This window comes from Oryctolagus cuniculus, chromosome 4 (genome assembly GCF_964237555.1).
Source record: "Oryctolagus cuniculus chromosome 4, mOryCun1.1, whole genome shotgun sequence".
Taxonomy (NCBI): Eukaryota; Metazoa; Chordata; class Mammalia; order Lagomorpha; family Leporidae; genus Oryctolagus; species Oryctolagus cuniculus.
Genome location: NC_091435.1, coordinates 132098097 through 132117048, shown reverse-complemented (window position 1 = coordinate 132117048; position 18952 = coordinate 132098097). Strand labels below are relative to the sequence as shown.

The following is an 18952-nucleotide window of genomic DNA, read 5'->3' as shown; positions in this document are numbered from 1 at the left end:
ACAAAAAAAAACTAACCTGGAGTAATCTGATTTTAACCAATCAGTTATTTTCTATTGTTCTATCTGCTATTAAGGAATTTCCCTGTCCCCACGTAATAAGGAAAGAAACTTTGAAATGAGCAATCCACTTTTTGCTTTGTTGGCTTGTTCTTGCTTTGTTGAACCCTTTTCTGTCTATTGAACCAATCCCTGCTGCACAGCTCATCAGAGCACTTATTCTATTTTAGGGACTGGAGTGTTACCCAACTGTTTGTTACCTTGCTCTCCTGTTGCTCAGGGAAAACATTTCTGTCAACAATGCCCAGCAGGTTGGGGGGGTCTTGAACTTGAGAGAAACTAGGTCACCAGGGGAGGAGTGAGACTTCTGCTCCCATCCCCAGGAGCACCTGCTGGGGCATCCAGCAGCGGGGAAAGGTGCCCAGAGCAGTGAGGACTCCTCGCGACCACAGTGACAATTCTATGCAGCAGAGGAGGTAGACAAGGGGCAGCATGAGGACGAGGAAGTGGGACGAAGAAATCAGGAGGCACGGAGCCCTTAGTCACAGGAGAAAACACAGGAAGAGCAGGAGGAAAGTCAATCTAGGAAAGCTGAATAAGCAACAATCAAATGGTAGCAAACACTTTATTTTGTCATAAAAAAGAGTTTTAGGGGCATTTCTTTCTGATCTTCCCCACCCTCACCATGATGTTGATCAACTGCTTTATTCCGTCTCCCAGTTTCGTCCTTGTCCGATTCTCCTGGCCTTTCTCTTTGAAAACTCATGACCCACAGTACTCGTCTTTGAAGGATAAAAATCTTCCCACATGTCGGGAAGACTTAGGACCTGGCAGCAGCCGCAGCAGCGGGTAGCGTCGTCGCGAGTTTCCGTTCACGCGTTTGGGCTGCAGCATTCCTGATGAGTCCCCCACCCTGGGCCTCTCCCAGAACACAAAGCACTTGGAAAGGCCTCTCGTTGCAGGTTTCAGGCACACACATGGGAAACATCATGTAAACAGTGAACAAAAAACCTCATCTTTTCGGGTGCTTGGCATTTTCTCCTCGCTCTCACAAAAAGCAAGTAGGCGTCTTTCATTTTCACAATCCATGCACGTATGTACAGCAGTAATTGGGAGGTGACTCTGATCTGGCGCGGTACGGGGTTGATTGACCTCAGATAGGCCGAGGGCCATTACTCAGTCTGTGCACTACTCTCAGAGTGGGGTTTGTTTTCTCACTCCTTGAAAAACAGGACTGTTGACTGAGTTCACTTACTGACCTCATATGATGAAGTCAGTCCTTATCCACCTTTATAAAAGTAGACTATGTGGAATATGATACACCAATACGAAGTTTTACAAATTAATACAAGTAAAATATATAAATTACAATGAAATAGAGGAAGGTTGTGGTTTTGTCCTCGGGCGGCGGCTCTTTTAGCAGTCATATTGCTGTAAGGAGAATGCAGTGTGTATTAGGTTATGCTCAGGACAAACAATGATGCCATTTCTGTCCTTTAAATTCCTGTTTTAAGCAAACATTAGGCAGAGTGATCTCAACTTCAGCTGAGCATTAGCCAACCACAGCTAGGGCTTCGACAATGCTCCAGCAATGTCTCCTAAACAGACCAGAGCTATTGTCCTTCCCCAGTCAAAGCTGCTGAAAGAGCCCACAGAAACTTCAGAGTAGCCGGCAGAGCCATGGGAGCGTCACCTGGCTTTGGGCTCATTGTGGGTAACCTTTCCAGTTAAATGCTACCAAATTATGGACTCAGTTCTTCTGCCCTCTGAGAGCACCTTTTGTCTCCTAACAAAAGTCCCTGATCCTCCGTTCAGTGTCTGGGAAGAAACTACCCCACAGTGACTCAGGTGCGGACACACTGTCTTTTCTCCCCAGCGCAGCGCCACTCCCTGACAAATCACTTTGGCTGTTTTGCTCACTGATTTTTTGCCTGTCTGCAAAATGCACCAGCAACCAAGTCCAGTGAGGGCTCTGCCTTGTATGAAATCCAAGGCTAAAGATAGATTGTGTTATAGCAATCCAGAGAGAATTCTTCTCGGTCCCTCCCCAACCATGTAGCCTGAAAATAGCCCTAGGCTGGAGGTTTCCTGCTTGGTATTTTTTCTTGGAAATTTGGCAGGATCCCAAAGAAATGATTAATCTGACTGTGCTTCCCTGAGAAGGAAAACCAGATTTTTATTTTAGGTTCCCCTGAAAAATTATAGAAAGTTTCCATTTGATTCCAGCAAAGTTTTTCATGGTAGCGACTTGTAGTTTTCATTAGATTTCTTTCTTATTTTAAAAAGAAAGTTAAGAGAACTGGAACCTTTGGAATAAATGATTGGAAAACATAAATGAAGTAAGTTTCTGGTTACTTAATCCTATTTTACAGAAGACATAAAACAATTCCCCCCAAATTAGACCAAGGTTGGACTTCCATCAATTCAATAATACATAGCATTTAGAAGGATATAGAAACAAGAACTTGCCCTCTACAAACAAATGCATATTTCTCCCCAAAATCATTTCCTCAGGAAACAAGTGCTTCCTGGTTTTCTTTCACAGTGAAAGGCTTTTCATGAGCTGCTATTCAAAGACTACTAGTGATTGCCCAGGCTCACTTAGGCATTTTTTGTGACTCCTTATTAGGGAGGAACTGTAGAGAATCCAACAGACCAGCAAGTGTAGCACACAGGCTAAGAGCAGGAGCACTCGCGTACAATGACCCAGGGATGGAAGCCTATTACTTCCTTATGAGGTCGTCTCAGATGGTTCGCTGAATCTGAGCCACAGTCTCAGAAAAGTGAGTGCAGCACCGTGCCTGATGCTATGCATGCTGGCCGATGTTGGACACAGGAGAGCCAGCCAGGAGAGGACTTGGAATTTGTGGGGAGTGAAAAGGGCGTGGATTTTATCCTGAAGGCTGCCCTGCATGTACAGGCAGCTTGTTCCTCTGGACATAGAGCCCACCACAAAGAAACACTATAACACAGTGACCGTGAGGCTCAAGGGAGATTCTCCCTGGGAGCCAAACAGTGCTATAGATGTGTTTGCACAAAGGCATAAAGGTTAGTCAGGCAGGCATGGTTGGGTTTGCCTTTTTCTCTGTGATGAAAAGAATGGTGCATTCCGGCACTCATCTACCTTAGGGCCAGGCTAGCTTCTTACCTGTTGGCGAGAGCAGCAATAGCCACAGATGCCTCCAAGCACCCCATTTATGACTTGAATGAGACACAAGATGAATTCAATTCCACCAAGAGCCAAGAGGATGGAAAACAGAGTCACATTCCACTCCACAATGTGCTTGGGTTCAACGCACTGGGACCACGTGGAAGTGTCCAGAAGGTACCTGTGGGTAAAAAGAGCCACTTCTGAAGGTGACCACAGCTGATGTGGTGGGTTTTCACTCAGCAAAAAGGGAATGCATCAACTCAAGACCCTTGACCAGATTCTCCCAATGCCTGTCATTCCACAAAACAGACGCACTTGGCCCAGATCTTATCACAATAAAAATACAAAATTAAAACCATTTTTTAACTTCTAATTTAGGATACTGTGGTTGGAAATCTTTAAAATGATGCTTATATCCACTGAAAGTTATATGCATTCTTCTAAACAAAAATTAAAACATAAATCTGGCTTTATGATATGTTTAAAACTGAAGTAAAATCCATGCATGTACTTGAGAGTGAACTCAGAGCAGATGTGGAAACACGAAAATGACGCATGTGTTAAGGTAGGATAAGGGTAAGTGATTTCTTTACTCTTTCCCAATTTCATTATTGCTTAATTGTCATCTGTGTGAGAGGTAGGACTTGGTAATCAATACTGAGTAAATAGTTATTTAGAAAACATGATCTTTTTACATTAGTATTTTTGGAATTTTAAGATATTAACTAAATAGTTTTAATTAAACTTAATTTGGAGGTAGGAGTCATGGTGCAGTGGGTTAAGCCACCATTTGGGATGCCCACATCCCCTCTCAGAGTGCTTGGGATTCAGTTCCACTTCCCATCCAGCTTCTTACTAATGTGCACCCTGGGAGGCGGCAGATCAAGTCTCAAATATGTGGGTCCCTGACACCCACGTGGAAAACACAAATTGAGTTCCGGGTTCCTGGCTTCTGCCTGGCCCAGTCCTGGCTGTTGCAGACATTTGAGGAGTGAACCAGAGGATAAAAGTAATCTCTCTCCCTACTTCTCTTTCTCTCACACACACACACTCTCTCTCTCCCTCCCTCCCTCTCTCTCTCTCTTCCTCTCTCTTTCACACACACACATATTATCTCTCTCTCCCTGTGCCTCACACTTGCTCTTCCTTTCAAGTAAATAAAAATAAATTAACTCTAAAACTCAACTGTTACTTTTGAAAGTTATCCAAATTCTGACAAGTTCAAATACTAGAGTTTTTCAACTGAGACTTTTGAGAACAAAATTATTTTTTGCTTATAAGAAATAAGTTACTTTGCAACATGGAGCACAGGGATCAACCACAACTAATTGGATGTCTCTTCTTTACATTCATAATGCTGTGCCCATACATCTATAATGGGAAGTAGCACACTGCATTTACTCAGAAAACAAAGATTATCAAGCACTCCAGGTGCGTTTAACACTGAGCCGGAGCTGGGCATATAATGGTGAACAAGGCATGGACTGTTCTGGAAGGGCGTCACATTGAAGGTAAGAGATGAGTAATAGTCAAACTCAATGCAACAGGTACTCTGATAGGGTAAACAAAGCATGGAAGTACCACTGAGGAAAGGCACCTAATGCAGTCCAGAGAGTACCTGCTAAGGTATCCACAGAGGTAGGAACCAGACCTACTCATCACTGTACATCAGTCCCTAGGACAGCATGTGGCGCATAGCAGGTACTCCACACATTTTAAATGTGGTTCACTGACATCACTTTGTGAAATGTCAGCAAACTATACTGGGGCCACATCTGACTATATACCCGAGTTAGATTTCTAAATACTTGGGTATTTTTTCAATCAGGAAAAATTCAACCTTTGATTACTCTTCTAGAATTTCAGTCTTTGCTACATCATAGACTGTTTGGATTTTTAAGGAGATAGGATTCAATCAGGTGGGAAAATCAAGAATTGACCGAATTCCACAAAGAGGGCTAGTATAATTCTTTCCTTATCACTTTTTCCTGCCACAGCAGAACAAAGGGGCTTGGAATTAGACACCTAACTTTAGAATGGTTCATTCAGCCAATCAGAAATTCCATTTGTTGACTAAAAAAAGCAAAGATTCTCTCATGGCCCTGTGTTTCTGCAGGTTTGTGGAATAAAAATCAGTGTTCTCAGGTCACAATGCAAAAAAAAAAAAAAAAAAAAAAAAAAAGAAGTTCTTTGTCTTCATATGGCTACCAGGCAACAAACCGGTAGCTTCTGGCTGTTAGTTATTCCCCATATGGAAACCCCTGGAGAGGGTCACATGAAGAATCATATTTAAAAGAAGAGGAAGGTTTCTTGCAGAAGCTAGAGTGGTCATTGAGAGGGACATACAACCTAAGAATTGCAAAATGAATAAATAAATACATAAATAAAAACATACATTTAAGGATACTCCGACCTGTCCTTGCTAGTCTACCAGCATAAGCCATGACTTTGGAGAGTAGGCTCCTGCAATGATTGCATATGCTTGTGCATACACAAATAACACGTGACTGCTAGTACATTCAACATGTTCAGAACAAATATGAATCATCATAGAGAACAATTTTGAACATCGAACTCCCACGAGAGTCTTCCTTCCGATGCTGCTGCTGAGCCGTGCTCCTTGTAAGGCAGCAGATCATATTACCACTAGCAGGGGTGGCGTTCCCAAGGCCTCAGCCTCTGGGGGAGCATTCTCATGTATTACCTCAGTAATCCTTATGACGTCTGCCATCCGCTTTTGACAGATAAAATAACTGAGACGAAAGAGCGGTCACTTCATGTTTTCCTGTTTTCAGAGAGCAGGTACAGAGGCGGAATGCCAAGCTCATGATCTCATGAATATGCTTATATACATACACAATCCTCTTCATAAGACGCTATACAATTCATAGGGATAAACACACTTACTCTTGATAGCAGAAGAGCAATTGAAATTATTGTCTCTCTCTCTGCCTCTCCCTGTGTAACTCTGACATTCAAGTAAAATAAATACATCTTTTTTTAAAAAAGAAATTATTGTCACTTATAAATCTTAAAGTTTTCAGATGTCAACTTCAAAAAACAAATAAGGAAGAGGTAAACTTAGGATCGACGCCCACCCAAAAACACATGTCATTCATTCATCACCACATATATCAGTGTCCATGCAAACTTTCTGTTTCTATTCTTTTCTCGGTGAGAAAAGAAGTAAATATCAACAGAAAGCAAAGAAACCCCTTAGATTGTCCCGATGTTAAAGTTGTGACTAATATCATCTTCATATAGCCCAATAGCTTTAAATAAAGACTGCTCTGCAGGGCCCGCATTATGGTGTAGCTGATAAAGCTGCTGCCTGTGATGCTGCCATCCCATATGGGTGCCTGGTTCATTTCCTGGCTGCTCCACTTCTGATCCAGTTCCCTGCTAGTGACCTGGAAAATCAGAAGAAGATGGGCCTCTGCACCCACGTTGGGGACCCAGAAGCAGCTCCTGTTTCTCACCTTGACCTGGACCAGCCACAGCTGTTGCAGCCATCTGAGGTGTGAAGCGGCAGATAGAAGAGCTTTCTCTACTTGTCCCTTCCTCTCTCTCTGTAACTCTGCCTTTCAAATAAACAAAATAAGTCCTTTAAAAAAAAGACTGCATGCGGGGCTGGTGCTGTGGACTAACAGATAAAGCCAGGGCCTGCTGTGCCAGCATCCCATATGGGCACCGGTTTGAGTCCCGGATGCTCCACTTTTGATCCAGCTCTCTGCTCTGGCCTGGGAGGGCACTGGAAGATGGCCCAAGTTCTTGGGCCCCTGCACCCACACGGGAGACCTGAAAAAATCTCCTGGCTGCTGGTTTCCGATTGGTGCAGCTCCAGCCATTGGGACCAACTTGGGGAATGAACCAGCGGATGGAAGACCTCTCTCTCTCTCTCTCTCTCTCTCTCTCTCTCTCTCTCTGCCTCTGCTTCTCTGTAGCTCTGTCTTTCAAATAAATAAATAAATCTTTAAAAAAAGACTGCATGGGCATAGTTCTTAAGTTTTCTATGTATATGGAGGTGGGGTATGATTTGTCCAAGATTTTGACTAAAATTCATATAGTTGACATCCTTATATAAGGATCCTATAATGCTTTCATTTAAAACAGTAAAATGGATTACATTGAGCCAGCCAATTTTTCTGGTTTCACATATAAATGACCTGAGTACGAACTACAGTTAGATTGCCTAGGCTCAAATCCTGATTGCTGCTTCCTAGTCATGTGACCTTGGACAAGCTACTTCATCTCTTTATGCCTCCCCTTCCTTGTCTGTAAATTAGGAGTTACAGTGGAAGTCATTCATAGGGCTATTATGAGGACTTAATATTATGTCTCTTATGCCATAAAGGCTATTATGAGGAATCAGTGAATCTATTGGAAGCACTTAAAGCTTGTCCACATCAGGGACTGGCCGTCCATCCTTGGGCACCTATTGTTCAAATAGTGCCTGAGTCAGGGTGAGTCAGTACTGGCTGGCTGGCTAGAAGATGGATGGCCGGAGGTCTATTCAGTTTGATGGGGTTCCCGCCATACACATGTCCAGATAGGAACGCGTGACCAGGCAAGGAGCAATTACGTACTGTCCCTCAGTGCTGGCGAAGGTGTAGTTCCACTGGCCAAGGGAATTAAGACATCTTGGTCCTTCTGCCAAGCCCAGCGCTGCGACAATGATGCAGTAGCCAGACCCAAGGATTCCAATGACAGCTACCAGTCCAGAAGAAAGCATCTAGGGAGGAAGAGTCGAGACGTGAGCTGCAGAGGCTGTGGCTGCTTCTCGGGCGTCACTTTCCCCACCAGGGCAAGGGGACCTACCGCGCATCTCTTGCCACAGTTTTCGTGTCCGCAGCAGCCACAGCAATCATCCTCTTCCAGCCCAATGAAGACAAACGCTGGCAGGAGTATCTGGTCAGGAGACAAGCAAGCTCAAGTCATTGTTCCTCCGCAGGCCCATAGGGAGCAGCTTGAGTGTCTTCCCCGCTCACCAGAAAGCTTTTACTTAAGGTATACAAATTTCGTGCATTTCATGAATGCAACGTTAGGAACATAGCCATTCTTCCCTCTGTATCCACCCTCCCACCTGCACTTCCACCCTTCTTCCTCCTCCCTCTCTTATTCCAATTCTTAGTTTTTACTGAGGTCTATTTTTCAATTAACTTTATACACATAAGATTAACTCTACACTAAACCCAGAGTTCAACAAATTGTTTGAAAAAAAAAAAAAACAAACTGTTCCTCAACAGTAGAGACAAGGGCTGTTCAAAGTCACTGCATCTCTTTTTTTTTTTTTTAAAGATTTAACGTTTTTTAAAGATTTTTTTATTTATTTGAAAAACAGAGCTACAGCCAGAGATACAGCCAGAGAGAGAGAGAGAGAGAGAGAGAGAGAGGCCCTCCACCTGCCAGCCCACCCCCCAGACGGCCACAGCGGCCGGAGCCACGCGGATAAGAAGCCAGGAGCCAGGAGCCAAGAGCCTCTCCTGGACTCCCCATGCGGGCACAGAAGCCCAAGGACCCGGGCCATCCTCCACCACCACCCCAGGCCACAGAAGAGAGCTGGATCGGAAGAGGAGCAGCAGGGACCAGAACCAGCACCCACAGGAATACCGGTGCCTCAGGCCAGGGCCCCAACCCACTGCGCCACAGCACCAGTCCCAAAGTCACTGCATCTCAAAGTGTGTAACTGAGTATCTTTTGATAAACAAAAATGCTTGTTTCTCATGGTGTTCACTGGCTTTGATTAGGTTGACTGAGTAGCTCAAACAATTTAAAACTCTGGGCGGGGGCAGAGGGAACCCCTCTGAACACTGTGAAGTGTCAAAGCTTTCCTTAGGGCCAGGATATAGAAGGGGAAGGGTAAAGAATTATTTATAAATGTGTTTATTCCATAAGAATTTATACCATAGTCCCAGACACAATCTCTGCTTTGGAACTGGTAAGCCCTATCGCTAAAACTGATGCATCTCATCAAATGCAGAAGATACCAACAAGTCTTTAATAGACTAACTGAAACTTTCGTGTAAGTGGGAGATTTTAAGGCTCCTTTGAAGAGTAGTTTAAGCTTAACCGTAAAGTTCTTTAAGAATGAGAAGTCTGAAATACTTTAAGTGCGAGATCACAGGTGATTTACCCAAGTGCGATGTTGTAGAGACAAATGATTATGTTACTTGATAACAACGCTGAAACTCAAAAAGAGCTTTGCTGTGCCACAATTAGTGTATTGGACTCAAATACTTTAATTTCTTTTAGTTGACTAAGAAAAAACATCCTGTATGGTATTAATGCCATAAAATTTGCCGTTAAAATTCTTCATCTTAACATTTTAAAGTTGCAAACTTAAGTTTCCCCACATTCTTCCCATGCTGTGGTTGAAGCTAATACTCTCAGCTCCCAGGTTACCAGGCGAATTCCTCCCACTTCAGTAAAAAACAAACTTTGGAAAAAACAACACATTCCACTCTTAGCTTCAGATATCGATCGGCTGCTAACCGTAGGGTTTTTCTTGCAACACCACACCCCAGCATTACATAAAGGAGAACGCTTTATAATTTTTTAAAAAACAGCAGTGCACTCAACAATTCATTGTTTCCCACTGTTACAGATGCCTGGGAATAAAAACCAGAGAACTTGGATCTAAGACTGCTGACACCAGCTGACCCCTCCCAGGTCCCCAGAGCAAACAATAACTGATACTCCAGCACCAGAAACTCTCAAATCTGCCCTAAAAGCTGATCTCTATTTGCTAGTCATAAAGTAAAAGCTCACTAAACAGGCAGTTCGCTTTTAGTTAAAAGAGGATTTTGTAAAATAACGTCTCATACAATTAATGTACCAAATATCAGCTTGCGTCTAATCTGCTTTCAAAAGAAAGAACAGCCAAAATTTTGAAAAGTCGCTGTTTTCGGAACCAGGCATTACCTTAAACTTTCCACGAAAACGCATAAGGAAGACATCTAGTTAGCAGGAGAGGGTCTTTCTAAGGGTGTGAGAATTCTGAACGACTTACCAGCAAGCCCCCTCCAAGGATGCCCGCAAAGAACCACACGAAGCGGCTGAGGTGGTTTTCGGAGGCGTACTTGGTTTCGCCATTGGGAAAGTAAAGCAAGATGTTAGCTACGATGCTGAGGACGGCGAGCCACACCAGGGAATGTCCGATGCCTCGCGCGCACTTGCCGTAGCACATGGTGTCGTCCCGGCGGCCAAGAGCTTCTCCCTCCCGTCTGTCTGCGGGTCAGTGATGCCCTGGGTCAGATGAGTGTGTGCTCAAGCGTGGAGACAGCAAAAGCAGTTCCCAGCCCATTCCTGCCACCTCTTAAATACTGCCAGTTCTGAGTCACTGGGTGGATGAGGTACTTGGCTTTCATTGGTCCTGGTGGCAGGCTCCGGTGGGGGTGGGGGTGGATGTCCCGCCCTCCCAGTGCAAACCCTGGGACAAGCGAAACCAGGGGCAGGATGTGAGAAGCGGCCTCAGTCACAGGCAACAGAGAAAATGATTAATCCTCAACAAGGAATTCACTGTGCAACTCCTTCCCAGCACAGGGAACCGCCGGCAAAGTCTACCTCTGTGTCCATGGCACCCCCCGGCATGAAGCTTCAGAAATAGCAGGCTGGGATCCTGTAACCGGTTGGATGGCTTCCAGGTCTGGGGCTCTGTGTTTTTCACTTCTACCTCTGCCTTGATTTAATTTGCCACCGGGAGCAAGTTTCCTGAGCTCTGAGCTCCGTGTCTTACAGAGGAGGTGTCGGAGCTGTCACCTGCAGACTTGAGGAGGCAACTGGGCAAGTTCCTGAACAGCCTTCTCTCATCTGCCGAGGCAAGCTCCTCGGGACTGATCCTGCCGGCCAGCCTCCCTGGACGTCTGTCTCCAAAACAAACCTGCACCTCGGCCAAGTTGGCCTCGGAGACACAGGGGCCACAGGCACTTCTTGAACCTGGAGATTGCTGTCTGGGAAAGCAATGCCTGGGACGGAGGAGGAGGGCCTAAAGTAAAGCATGCGACAAGGATTTTAAAAAGAAGAGGGAGAGGAAGCAGTGGGAGAAGAAAGGAAAGAGGAAGGAGGGAAAGAAGTAAGGAAGGAGGGAGATGGGGCAGGGAGGAGGCAGAGAAGGGAGGAGGTAGGGAGAGCGAGAGGGAGGAAGGAACGAAGGAAGGGACAAGAGAAGGGAGCTTGGCAATCCGAGTGAAGAAACAGCCTGAGAGACCCTGGAAGGAGGAGGAGAGTCCCAACCCACTGATCATGGCACAGAGGTGGGCAGGAGGCTCCCAGCCCTGTGGCCCAGAGGGTTAAGCTGCCACTAGCAACACCAGTATTTCATATGAGCGCCAGTTCAAGTCCCAGCTGCTCTGCATCCACCTTCCTGCTAGTGTGCCTGGGAAAGCCGCAGCAGATAACCCAAGTGCTTGGGCCCCTGCCACCCATGTAGGAGAGCAGTATAGAGTTCCTGACTCCTGAGTCCAGCCTGGCTCAGTCCTGGCTGTTGTGGCCATTGAGGGAGTGGACCAGTGGATAGAAGGCTTCTCTTTCTTTCTCTCTCTCTCTCTCTCTCTCCCTCTCTGTGTGTGTCCATGCTTCTTTCTCAGTCATTCTGCTCTTCAAGTAAATAAATAAATCAATCTGTTAAAAAAAAAAAAAATAAAGGCATGACCAGAGGGTCTACCTAACCAGCACCCAAGACCAGCTTTCCTGGGATCCCCCTATGAAAGCAGAGAAAGTCTCACTTTGCAGAGGGGTTACCTTGCAGAAGGATGGTTTGGATGCTGAAAAAGTCAGCCCTTGCATAGCATGCTGCACCAGCCAGCTGGATGGCGGGGGGCGGGGGCAGGCGGGGATAACAGGACAGCCAGGTGGGGCCAAGAGCCCAGTCACCAGAGGGAAAAGGCCATGGGGAGTTCTTGGTTCACAAGAGGAGGGTGAGCAGGACTGAGCCAGAGTCAGAAGGACTTGCTCTAAAGCTAGATGATGGATCACAAATCAGAATTGAGGAGGCCAGGCAGGGATGTGGGATCTGGCTGGGAGGAGAGCCCAAGAGGAGGTGTGGCCAGATGCAGCCGCCATCCAGAAGGGCCTGAGGCCAGTGGGGACTACACTGCAGGCAAGGGAGGCCTGGGACCGCGCCCACCTGCTCAGGTGGAGGTAGGTGAGTCTTTGTTAGAACATCACACCTCACCACCAAGCATCTGACAACAGGGCCCATGTGCCTTGTTACTATGTGTTCTGCTTGGAGACAGGCGTCCACAGGGAACAGGGCCTGGAGGGACAAGCCTGTGAATGAGGGGCTCCCTTGTAGTGCCCAAGTGGGGAAAGCGACCCTTGGCTGACTCTGCTACAAAGGCTCAAATCCTCTTCCTTCCTCTCTCTCGCCCGTTCCTGCAGACAGCCCATCAGGGAGCAGGGCGCAAGGGAGTTTGCGAACAGGAAGTCAGAAGAAAGAGCCCCTCGCGGCTGTTTTCCAGGCTCGTGGACTCGGGCAAGTCACACGATCCAGGACCCTCCAGAAAGCATGGGCAGGCCCAGACAAGACTCACTTAGCCACTTAAAACATTTCTTCTGTTTACTTTTTTTTTTTTTTAAGATTTATTTTATTTATTTGAAAGACAGAGTTACAGAGAGAGGTAGAGACAGAGAGGTCTTCCATCTGCTGGTTCACTCCCCAGATGGCTGCAACGGCCGGAGCTGCGCCGATCCAAAGCCAGGAGCCAGGGGCCTCTTCCTGATCTCCCACACGGGTGCAGGGGCCCAAGGACTTGGGCCATCTTCTACTGCTTTCCCAAGCCATAGCAGAGAGCTGGATCGGAAGAGGAGGAGCAGCCAGGACTAGAACCAGCGCCCTTATGGGATGCTGGTGCTTCAGGCCAGGGTGTTAACCCACTGTGCCACAGCACTGGTCCCTTCTGTTTACATTTTAATTGTACATACTTATGGGCTACATTGTGATCATTTGATACATGCTTTCAGTATGTGATGATCAAATCAGGCTTCCATCTCCTCAAACATTAAAATTGTGTGGAGTCCGGGCTGCTCCACTTCTGATCCAGCTCCCTGCTAATGTACCTGAGAAAGCAGCAGAAGATGGCCCAAGTGCTTGGGCCACTGCACTGTCACGGGAGACCCGGAAGAAGCTCCTGGCTCCTGGCTTCGGATTGGCCCCACTCTGGCTACTGCAGCCATCTGGGGAGTGACCCAGTGGGTAGAAGTTCTCTCTCTCTGCCTCTGCCTCTCTCTAACTCTGCCTTTCAAATAAAAAAAAATCTTAAAAAAAAAAAGGAAAGAAAAGCATTAACATTGTTTTGATGCACACTTAACAACGGTGCACATTTATAGGGTAAAATGTGCCGTGTCTGTAACTGTACAATGTGCAGTGATTTGGTCAATCTTGCAATGATATGGACCCAAGAAGAAATACATACATGAAAACAAACACGTTTTTCATGCTGTTTCTGGGAGACTCCTGACCCCCAGAAGCCCATCAGAGGTTCCTTTTGTATGTTGCTCAGGTGAGGTCTGCTGGAGGACTGACTCTGCAAGACTCATGCAGATCTTAAGCCCCATCCTTGACACAAAACGTTTCCGGTGATGGGGCCCAGAAACCTACATTTGTTGCGAACACTCTGAATCAGTCCTTTGTGCCCTCAAGTTCAGAGGTCACTGGTCTGTCCACAGGCCTAGGTAAGTGTCATTTGTATGCGTTATCCTCAGAACTCACACTCACCTTCAGTGCTTCCTTAACTCTGACCGATACACAGTGGGTACAGGAATTGTGGGGAAACACATTGAATTTTCAGGATCGGGATAAGACACGTTCAGCTTTGAGCTCCCAAAATTCTCCTGCAAGCCCAAGTGCTTCCGTTGCCTTCCTGGATGACTCTCCCGTCTTCTTTTACAGCACAGTCCTCTTCTCCCCCTCCTCGGGCCCCCCAGATGCAGCAGAAGTAGAGTCTTGTGTGGTTTGGGCTCCTGGTTTGGGGCCAGATTGCTTTCCCGGACACTTTCCTTAACCACCTGGCTGCCGTCCTGGGCTGACTTTGCCCCAGAGATGATCCTGGTCTTTCTCCTAGCTGTGGGCTCCCAGCGTCCTGGGCAGAGCTGCTGTCTCCACAGATGCTTGCAGGGTTTCCATGCACTGCCCACCCCTGCCCCTGGCCCCACCCCACCCCGGCCTTGCCGTCTTCCTGCCTGGTTTTATTGCCGGCACCTCCCCCAGGGCACCACACTGCAGGACTCTGCTCATGGCCTGCCTCACAGGCCCTCTCTGAAGACCTCGGAACTCTATATCCCCTCCCCCACCGTCTCTCCATCACACTGTCCTGCTCCATTATCATCGCAGACCTTATCATCCCCTTGGATGCTTGGGGTAGGCGCTTGGCACAGCAGTTAAGTCTCTGCTTGGGGTGTCCATCTTCCATACTGGAGTGCCTGGGTTCAAGTGCAGGCTACTCTGCTTCTGATCCAGTTCCCTGCTGCTGTGCATCCTGGGAAGGCAGCAGATGATGGCCCAAGTACTTGAGTCCTTGCCACCCACATGAGAGGTCCTGATGGAATTCCAGCCCCCTGCCTTTGGCCTGGCTATTGTGGACATTTAAGGAGTGAACCAGCAGATGGAAGGTTGTTATCTCTCTTTCCTTTCCAATAAAACGAAAATTAAAAAAAAAAATTTTGTTTGGATGGGCCTTGTGTCTACTTTCCCTGCTGATGCACCTGAGGAGGCAACAGAAGATGGCCCAAGTGCTTGGGTCCCTGGCATCCATGTGGGAGACACAGGTGGACTTCCTGGCTCCTGGCTGCAACTTGGCCCAGCCCTGTCTGTTGTGGTCATTTGGGGTATGACCCAGTAGGTAAGAGCTGTTATTGTGTCTCTTCATTTCTGTCACTCTGCCTTTCAAATAAATTGAACTAAAGCAGAAAAGTCCATTTTATTTTTTTACAAAGGAATTCATCACCCCCTGAAATTATTCTGTCTATTCACTTGTTTCTAGTGTCTGTGTCCTCTCCTCTCCTCTCCTCTCCTCTCCTCTCCTCTCATCTCATCTCCTCTCCCCACTGAAGACTGGACCCTTTTGCCTGGTCCTCTTTTGTCTCCCCAGAGCCTGGAACAATGCCTGGGACATTATAGGTGCTCAGTAAATACTGTTAAGTGCTCCCATGCATACACAAGTGAACTAATGAGAGAGTCTAAGCCTCTTAGCAGGTGGCTTACATTCCAGTCCGCCCACCCTCCCTGCTGCTGTGCCTCTCTGTGAGCCCAGGAACTCTCTGAAAAGCTCTCTGCAATTCATACTGTGGCTCCCAGACCCTGCCATCGCCTGACTGCTGTTAGACTCGGGGCAGGCTGTCAGCCAGTCATTCACTCACCAACATATACTGAGCTCTGACGGTGTTTTCTGAGTGCTGGGGATACAGCCGGGAACAGAATGAAATAAGATCCTTGCCCTTACGGGCGTCCATTCTATCAGAAAAAGAGAGACAAATAAAGATAATAACAAGTATGCTACAAGAGGGCATTAGATGGTAGAGGGGAGTGCGATGGGGGAGCAGGAGACCTTACTGAGTGTGTGCCTCTGGGGCAGAACAGTAGCAGAAGGACCTCACAGGGTGATGATGGCAGAAGTGAGTCAGTCCATGTAGTAAGGCTTGAAGCATCTGGCACTTGGCACCACTCCGTAATGTTTCTCGTCATTGCTTCTTATTTTCTTCCACCCACTCACTCAGGCAAGGTGTCTCCATGCCGCCTATGATTCATTATCTTTATTTTCCTGAGATGTGGTCACTCCAGTAGGTGTTGGATCCCTTTATTACCTTTTCTGACAAATTTTAAAATACTGGAGTCCTCACAGTTTATACTAAAAGACTTACTTCCAGCTGTGTCCCCTCTGGAACCACTCTGGATTCCTGAATACCTCTGGAAGGAATGGGTTTTAGTGCATCCTAGAACTGCAGGCCCCTGAGCACAAGCCACTGACCCTCAACCCCATGTTTCGGGTGGACAGAAAGGCCTTGTTCCCCCACCACAGTCTACCTGCTAACCCTCCCACCCACCTGGCCGAACTCACTGCTTCCTCCATAATGCTTTCTAATACACCTCTGATTGTTTCTCACCCCCAGGCCTGCTCATGACTCCCAACTTACCCCTGAATAAGCCACACCCACAGGGCAACCCCCATCTGACAATGATGCCCAGATGTGTCTTCCTTAGCCTCCTCAACTCCACTAAGGATCCAGGGTGCACTTTAGTTTTCCTCTTTGAGTGCACAATAGCTATCCTGTAGGGCACAGTGTTGGCTATCAAAATACTTACTGAACTTTTGTTCAAATTAATAGGGTAGTTGAGTATGTTCAGTTCCAAGGTTATTTGCTTTTTGTGAAGAGTCAAAATCTCTTACAAAATGTTAGACAAGTGTTACTTTTATTATATCTAAAATCGAAATTTTCAGTTTTACCCATCATTTACATTAGCAGCTGGTGTATACTTCTTTGGTTAGCTGGCCTAAGCTTTTATTTTTTACATTTTTAAAAGAGTTATTTACTTATTTGAAAGGCAGCGCTACGAAGAGGCACAGGCAGAGAGAGAGAGAAAGAAAGACAGAGAGAGAGAGAGAGAGGTCTTCCATCCACGGGTTCACTTCCCAGCTGGCTGCAGTACTCAAAGCTGAGCTGATCCAAAGCCAGGATCCAGGAGCTTGTTCCAGGTCACCCACGTGGGTGCAGGGGCCCAAGCACTTAGGCCATTTTCAACCTCTTTTCCAGGCCACAGCAGAAAGCTGGATTGGAAGTAGAGCAGCCAAGACTTGAACCAGCGCCCATATGGGATGCTGGCACTGCAGGCAGTAGCTTTACCTGATATGCCACAGTGCTAGCCCCTCTCCTAAGATTTTGATATTCAGAGCAGAGCTTCAACAATAATTCCAGGGGAAGCTCCTTTTTTAAAAAAATTTTTTTCTTTTATTTGAAAGGCAGAGAGAGGAAGAAAGAAAGATATTGAGACAGATATCTTCTGTCTGATACCTCAGCCCCCAAATGCCCACAACATCTACGGCTAGGCTAGGATTAATCCAGGGGCCAGGAACTTATTCTGAGTCCCCGACGTGGGTCAAGGATCTAAGTACTTGAGCCATCATCTGCTGCATCTCAGGGTTTGCATTTTTTGGAAGCCATATTGGAAGCAAAGGCAGGATTCGAACCTTAGAACTCCAATACAGAATGTAGGTGTCCCAAGTGATGCCTTACCCACTGCACCAAAGCACCCACCCCAGTAAACTCCTTTCAATAATATCGACTGCCGTTTAAGCACAGGTTTTCATGTTGAAAGCAAACTTCAAGCTTCAAGCTTCAGTAGGGCAAATGGTTCAACTCTGAACCCTTCATGGAATCACTACAGCCACTTTGTGGTTAAACCCACAGGATTTAAAAATTCTCCCCAAGGTCACCTTGCTAGCAGGCTGTGGAATTGTGGCTTACCTTTAAGAACTTCCATCAGTGGTCTATGATTTTATGAGGCTGTGGAATTCTATAAGGAAGGTTTGAATTCATATCTTCTGCCTCTTTTTTGGATTCTTCCATGCATATTTTGATTTCCTTGTTGACAAAGCACTAGTTTCTTACTCACTTGAACATGACAAATGTGATGACTCATATGTAGTAATCATGCCCATTAGAGCTTTTAAAATTATTATCAGCATCCAGTTCAGCCACTTTAGAGCTTTTAAAATTATTATCAGCAGCAAGTTCAGCCACCTTAACCAAAGGGGGCATTAACTCCAAAGGTGGATCTGGATGGGAGGATGGAACTCACGGACAAGGGCAACCCAGAATATTCTACCCTTTGTGTTCCTCTGCATCAGGGGCTTTCCATGCATACACTCTCATGAGGACTCATTTCCCAGCTTCTTAGTTCACATTACTGCTGTCTGGGATGTGTACCTCCTTCTTTGTTCAAGTGAGTCCTGACTCTGAGGAAAGGGAGCTCCCTGGACAAGGTGCAGACAGGTGCCCAGGCCTGTGGGATCTGCATAAACACAGCTGCTGGGAGCCATCCCTGCCACCGGACACACGGTGGAGTCGCATTCTCAGACAGCATCACTGCCCTCTATTAATTTTTTAAAAAAGATTTATTTATTTACTTGAAAGTCAGAGTTACACAGAGAGAGAAGGAAGGCAGAGAGATACAGAGAAAGAGAGAGAGGTCTTCCATCCACTGGTTCACTCCCCAATTGGCCGCAACGGCCAGAGCTGTGCCAATCCGAAGTTTGGAGCCAGGAGCTTCTTCTGGGTCTCCGATGTGGGTGCAGGGGCCCAAGGACTTGGGTCATCTTCTACTGCTTTCCCAGGCCATAGCAGAGAGCTGGATCAGAAGTGGAGCAGCTGGGACTCGAACCGGTGACCATATGGGATGCCAGCACTGTAGGTGGCAGCTTTACCAGCTACACCACAGTGCCAGGCCCCCCATCTGCCTTTCAAAAAAGAATAGCCCAAGAGCTTCTAAACTGTACATGCTGACTCATCCCAAGAGGAACAACCTTTTTGGCGGGGTGGGGGTTAGCAGCAATCTTTGTTTTAGGCAGAGTTGAAGTCCATTTCTACAGGTTGTTCAACTTTTCAGTTTTCTTTTTTTCCCCTTTATATTTTTAAAAATAAAGATTTATTCACTTAAAAGGCAGAGTTACAAAGAGAGTGCAAGAGAGATCGAGAGAGAGAGAGAGAGAGAGAGAGCGTGCTCTTCCATATGCTGGTTTCCTCCACAAATGGCTACAGAGAACCTGGAACTCCATCTGGGTCTCCCATGTGACTACAGGGGTCCAAGCACTC

At 46.6% G+C, this 18952-nt stretch overlaps 1 protein-coding gene and 1 long non-coding RNA gene across 3 annotated transcripts; one reads left to right on the top strand and one right to left on the bottom strand.

The window, feature by feature from the left end:
• Window positions 1-608: 608 nt before the first annotated feature.
• On the bottom strand, window positions 609-10890 carry TM4SF1 (transmembrane 4 L six family member 1). Of its 2 annotated transcripts, none has more exons than XM_002716606.5 (5): window positions 10158-10890; window positions 7967-8056; window positions 7735-7880; window positions 3146-3326; window positions 609-1428 (listed from the first exon to the last, which is right to left on the bottom strand). In XM_002716606.5, the coding sequence occupies exons 1-5, from the start codon at window positions 10332-10334 to the stop codon at window positions 1414-1416; spliced, it is 609 nt and encodes a 202-aa protein (XP_002716652.1). In that variant the 5' UTR covers window positions 10335-10890; the 3' UTR covers window positions 609-1413. The 2 variants fall into 2 exon arrangements, with proteins under 2 accessions (XP_002716652.1, XP_017202319.1); XM_017346830.3 differs by having other exon boundaries at window positions 609-1408; window positions 3139-3326; window positions 10158-10594.
• Window positions 10676-11790, top strand: LOC138849373 (uncharacterized). The gene is made up of 2 exons (XR_011388150.1): window positions 10676-10791; window positions 10886-11790. It is a non-coding gene; the product is annotated as an uncharacterized lncRNA (long non-coding RNA).
• Window positions 11791-18952: the final 7162 nt, after the last annotated feature.

Excerpts from the sequence above, each read along its gene's own strand:
- TM4SF1 (XM_017346830.3), bottom strand. The coding sequence starts at position 10,334 with ATGTGCTACGGCAAGTGCGCGCGAGGCATCGGACATTCCCTGGTGTGG. Across the intron at positions 8,057-10,157 it reads TCCTTGGAGGGGGCTTGCTG|ATACTCCTGCCAGCGTTTGT; the intron begins GTAAGTCGTTCA and ends TCTCCTGACCAG. Across the intron at positions 1,409-3,138 it reads CTCTCGCCAACAGGTAAGAA|CCGCCGCCCGAGGACAAAAC; the intron begins GCTAGCCTGGCC and ends CTGCTAAAAGAG.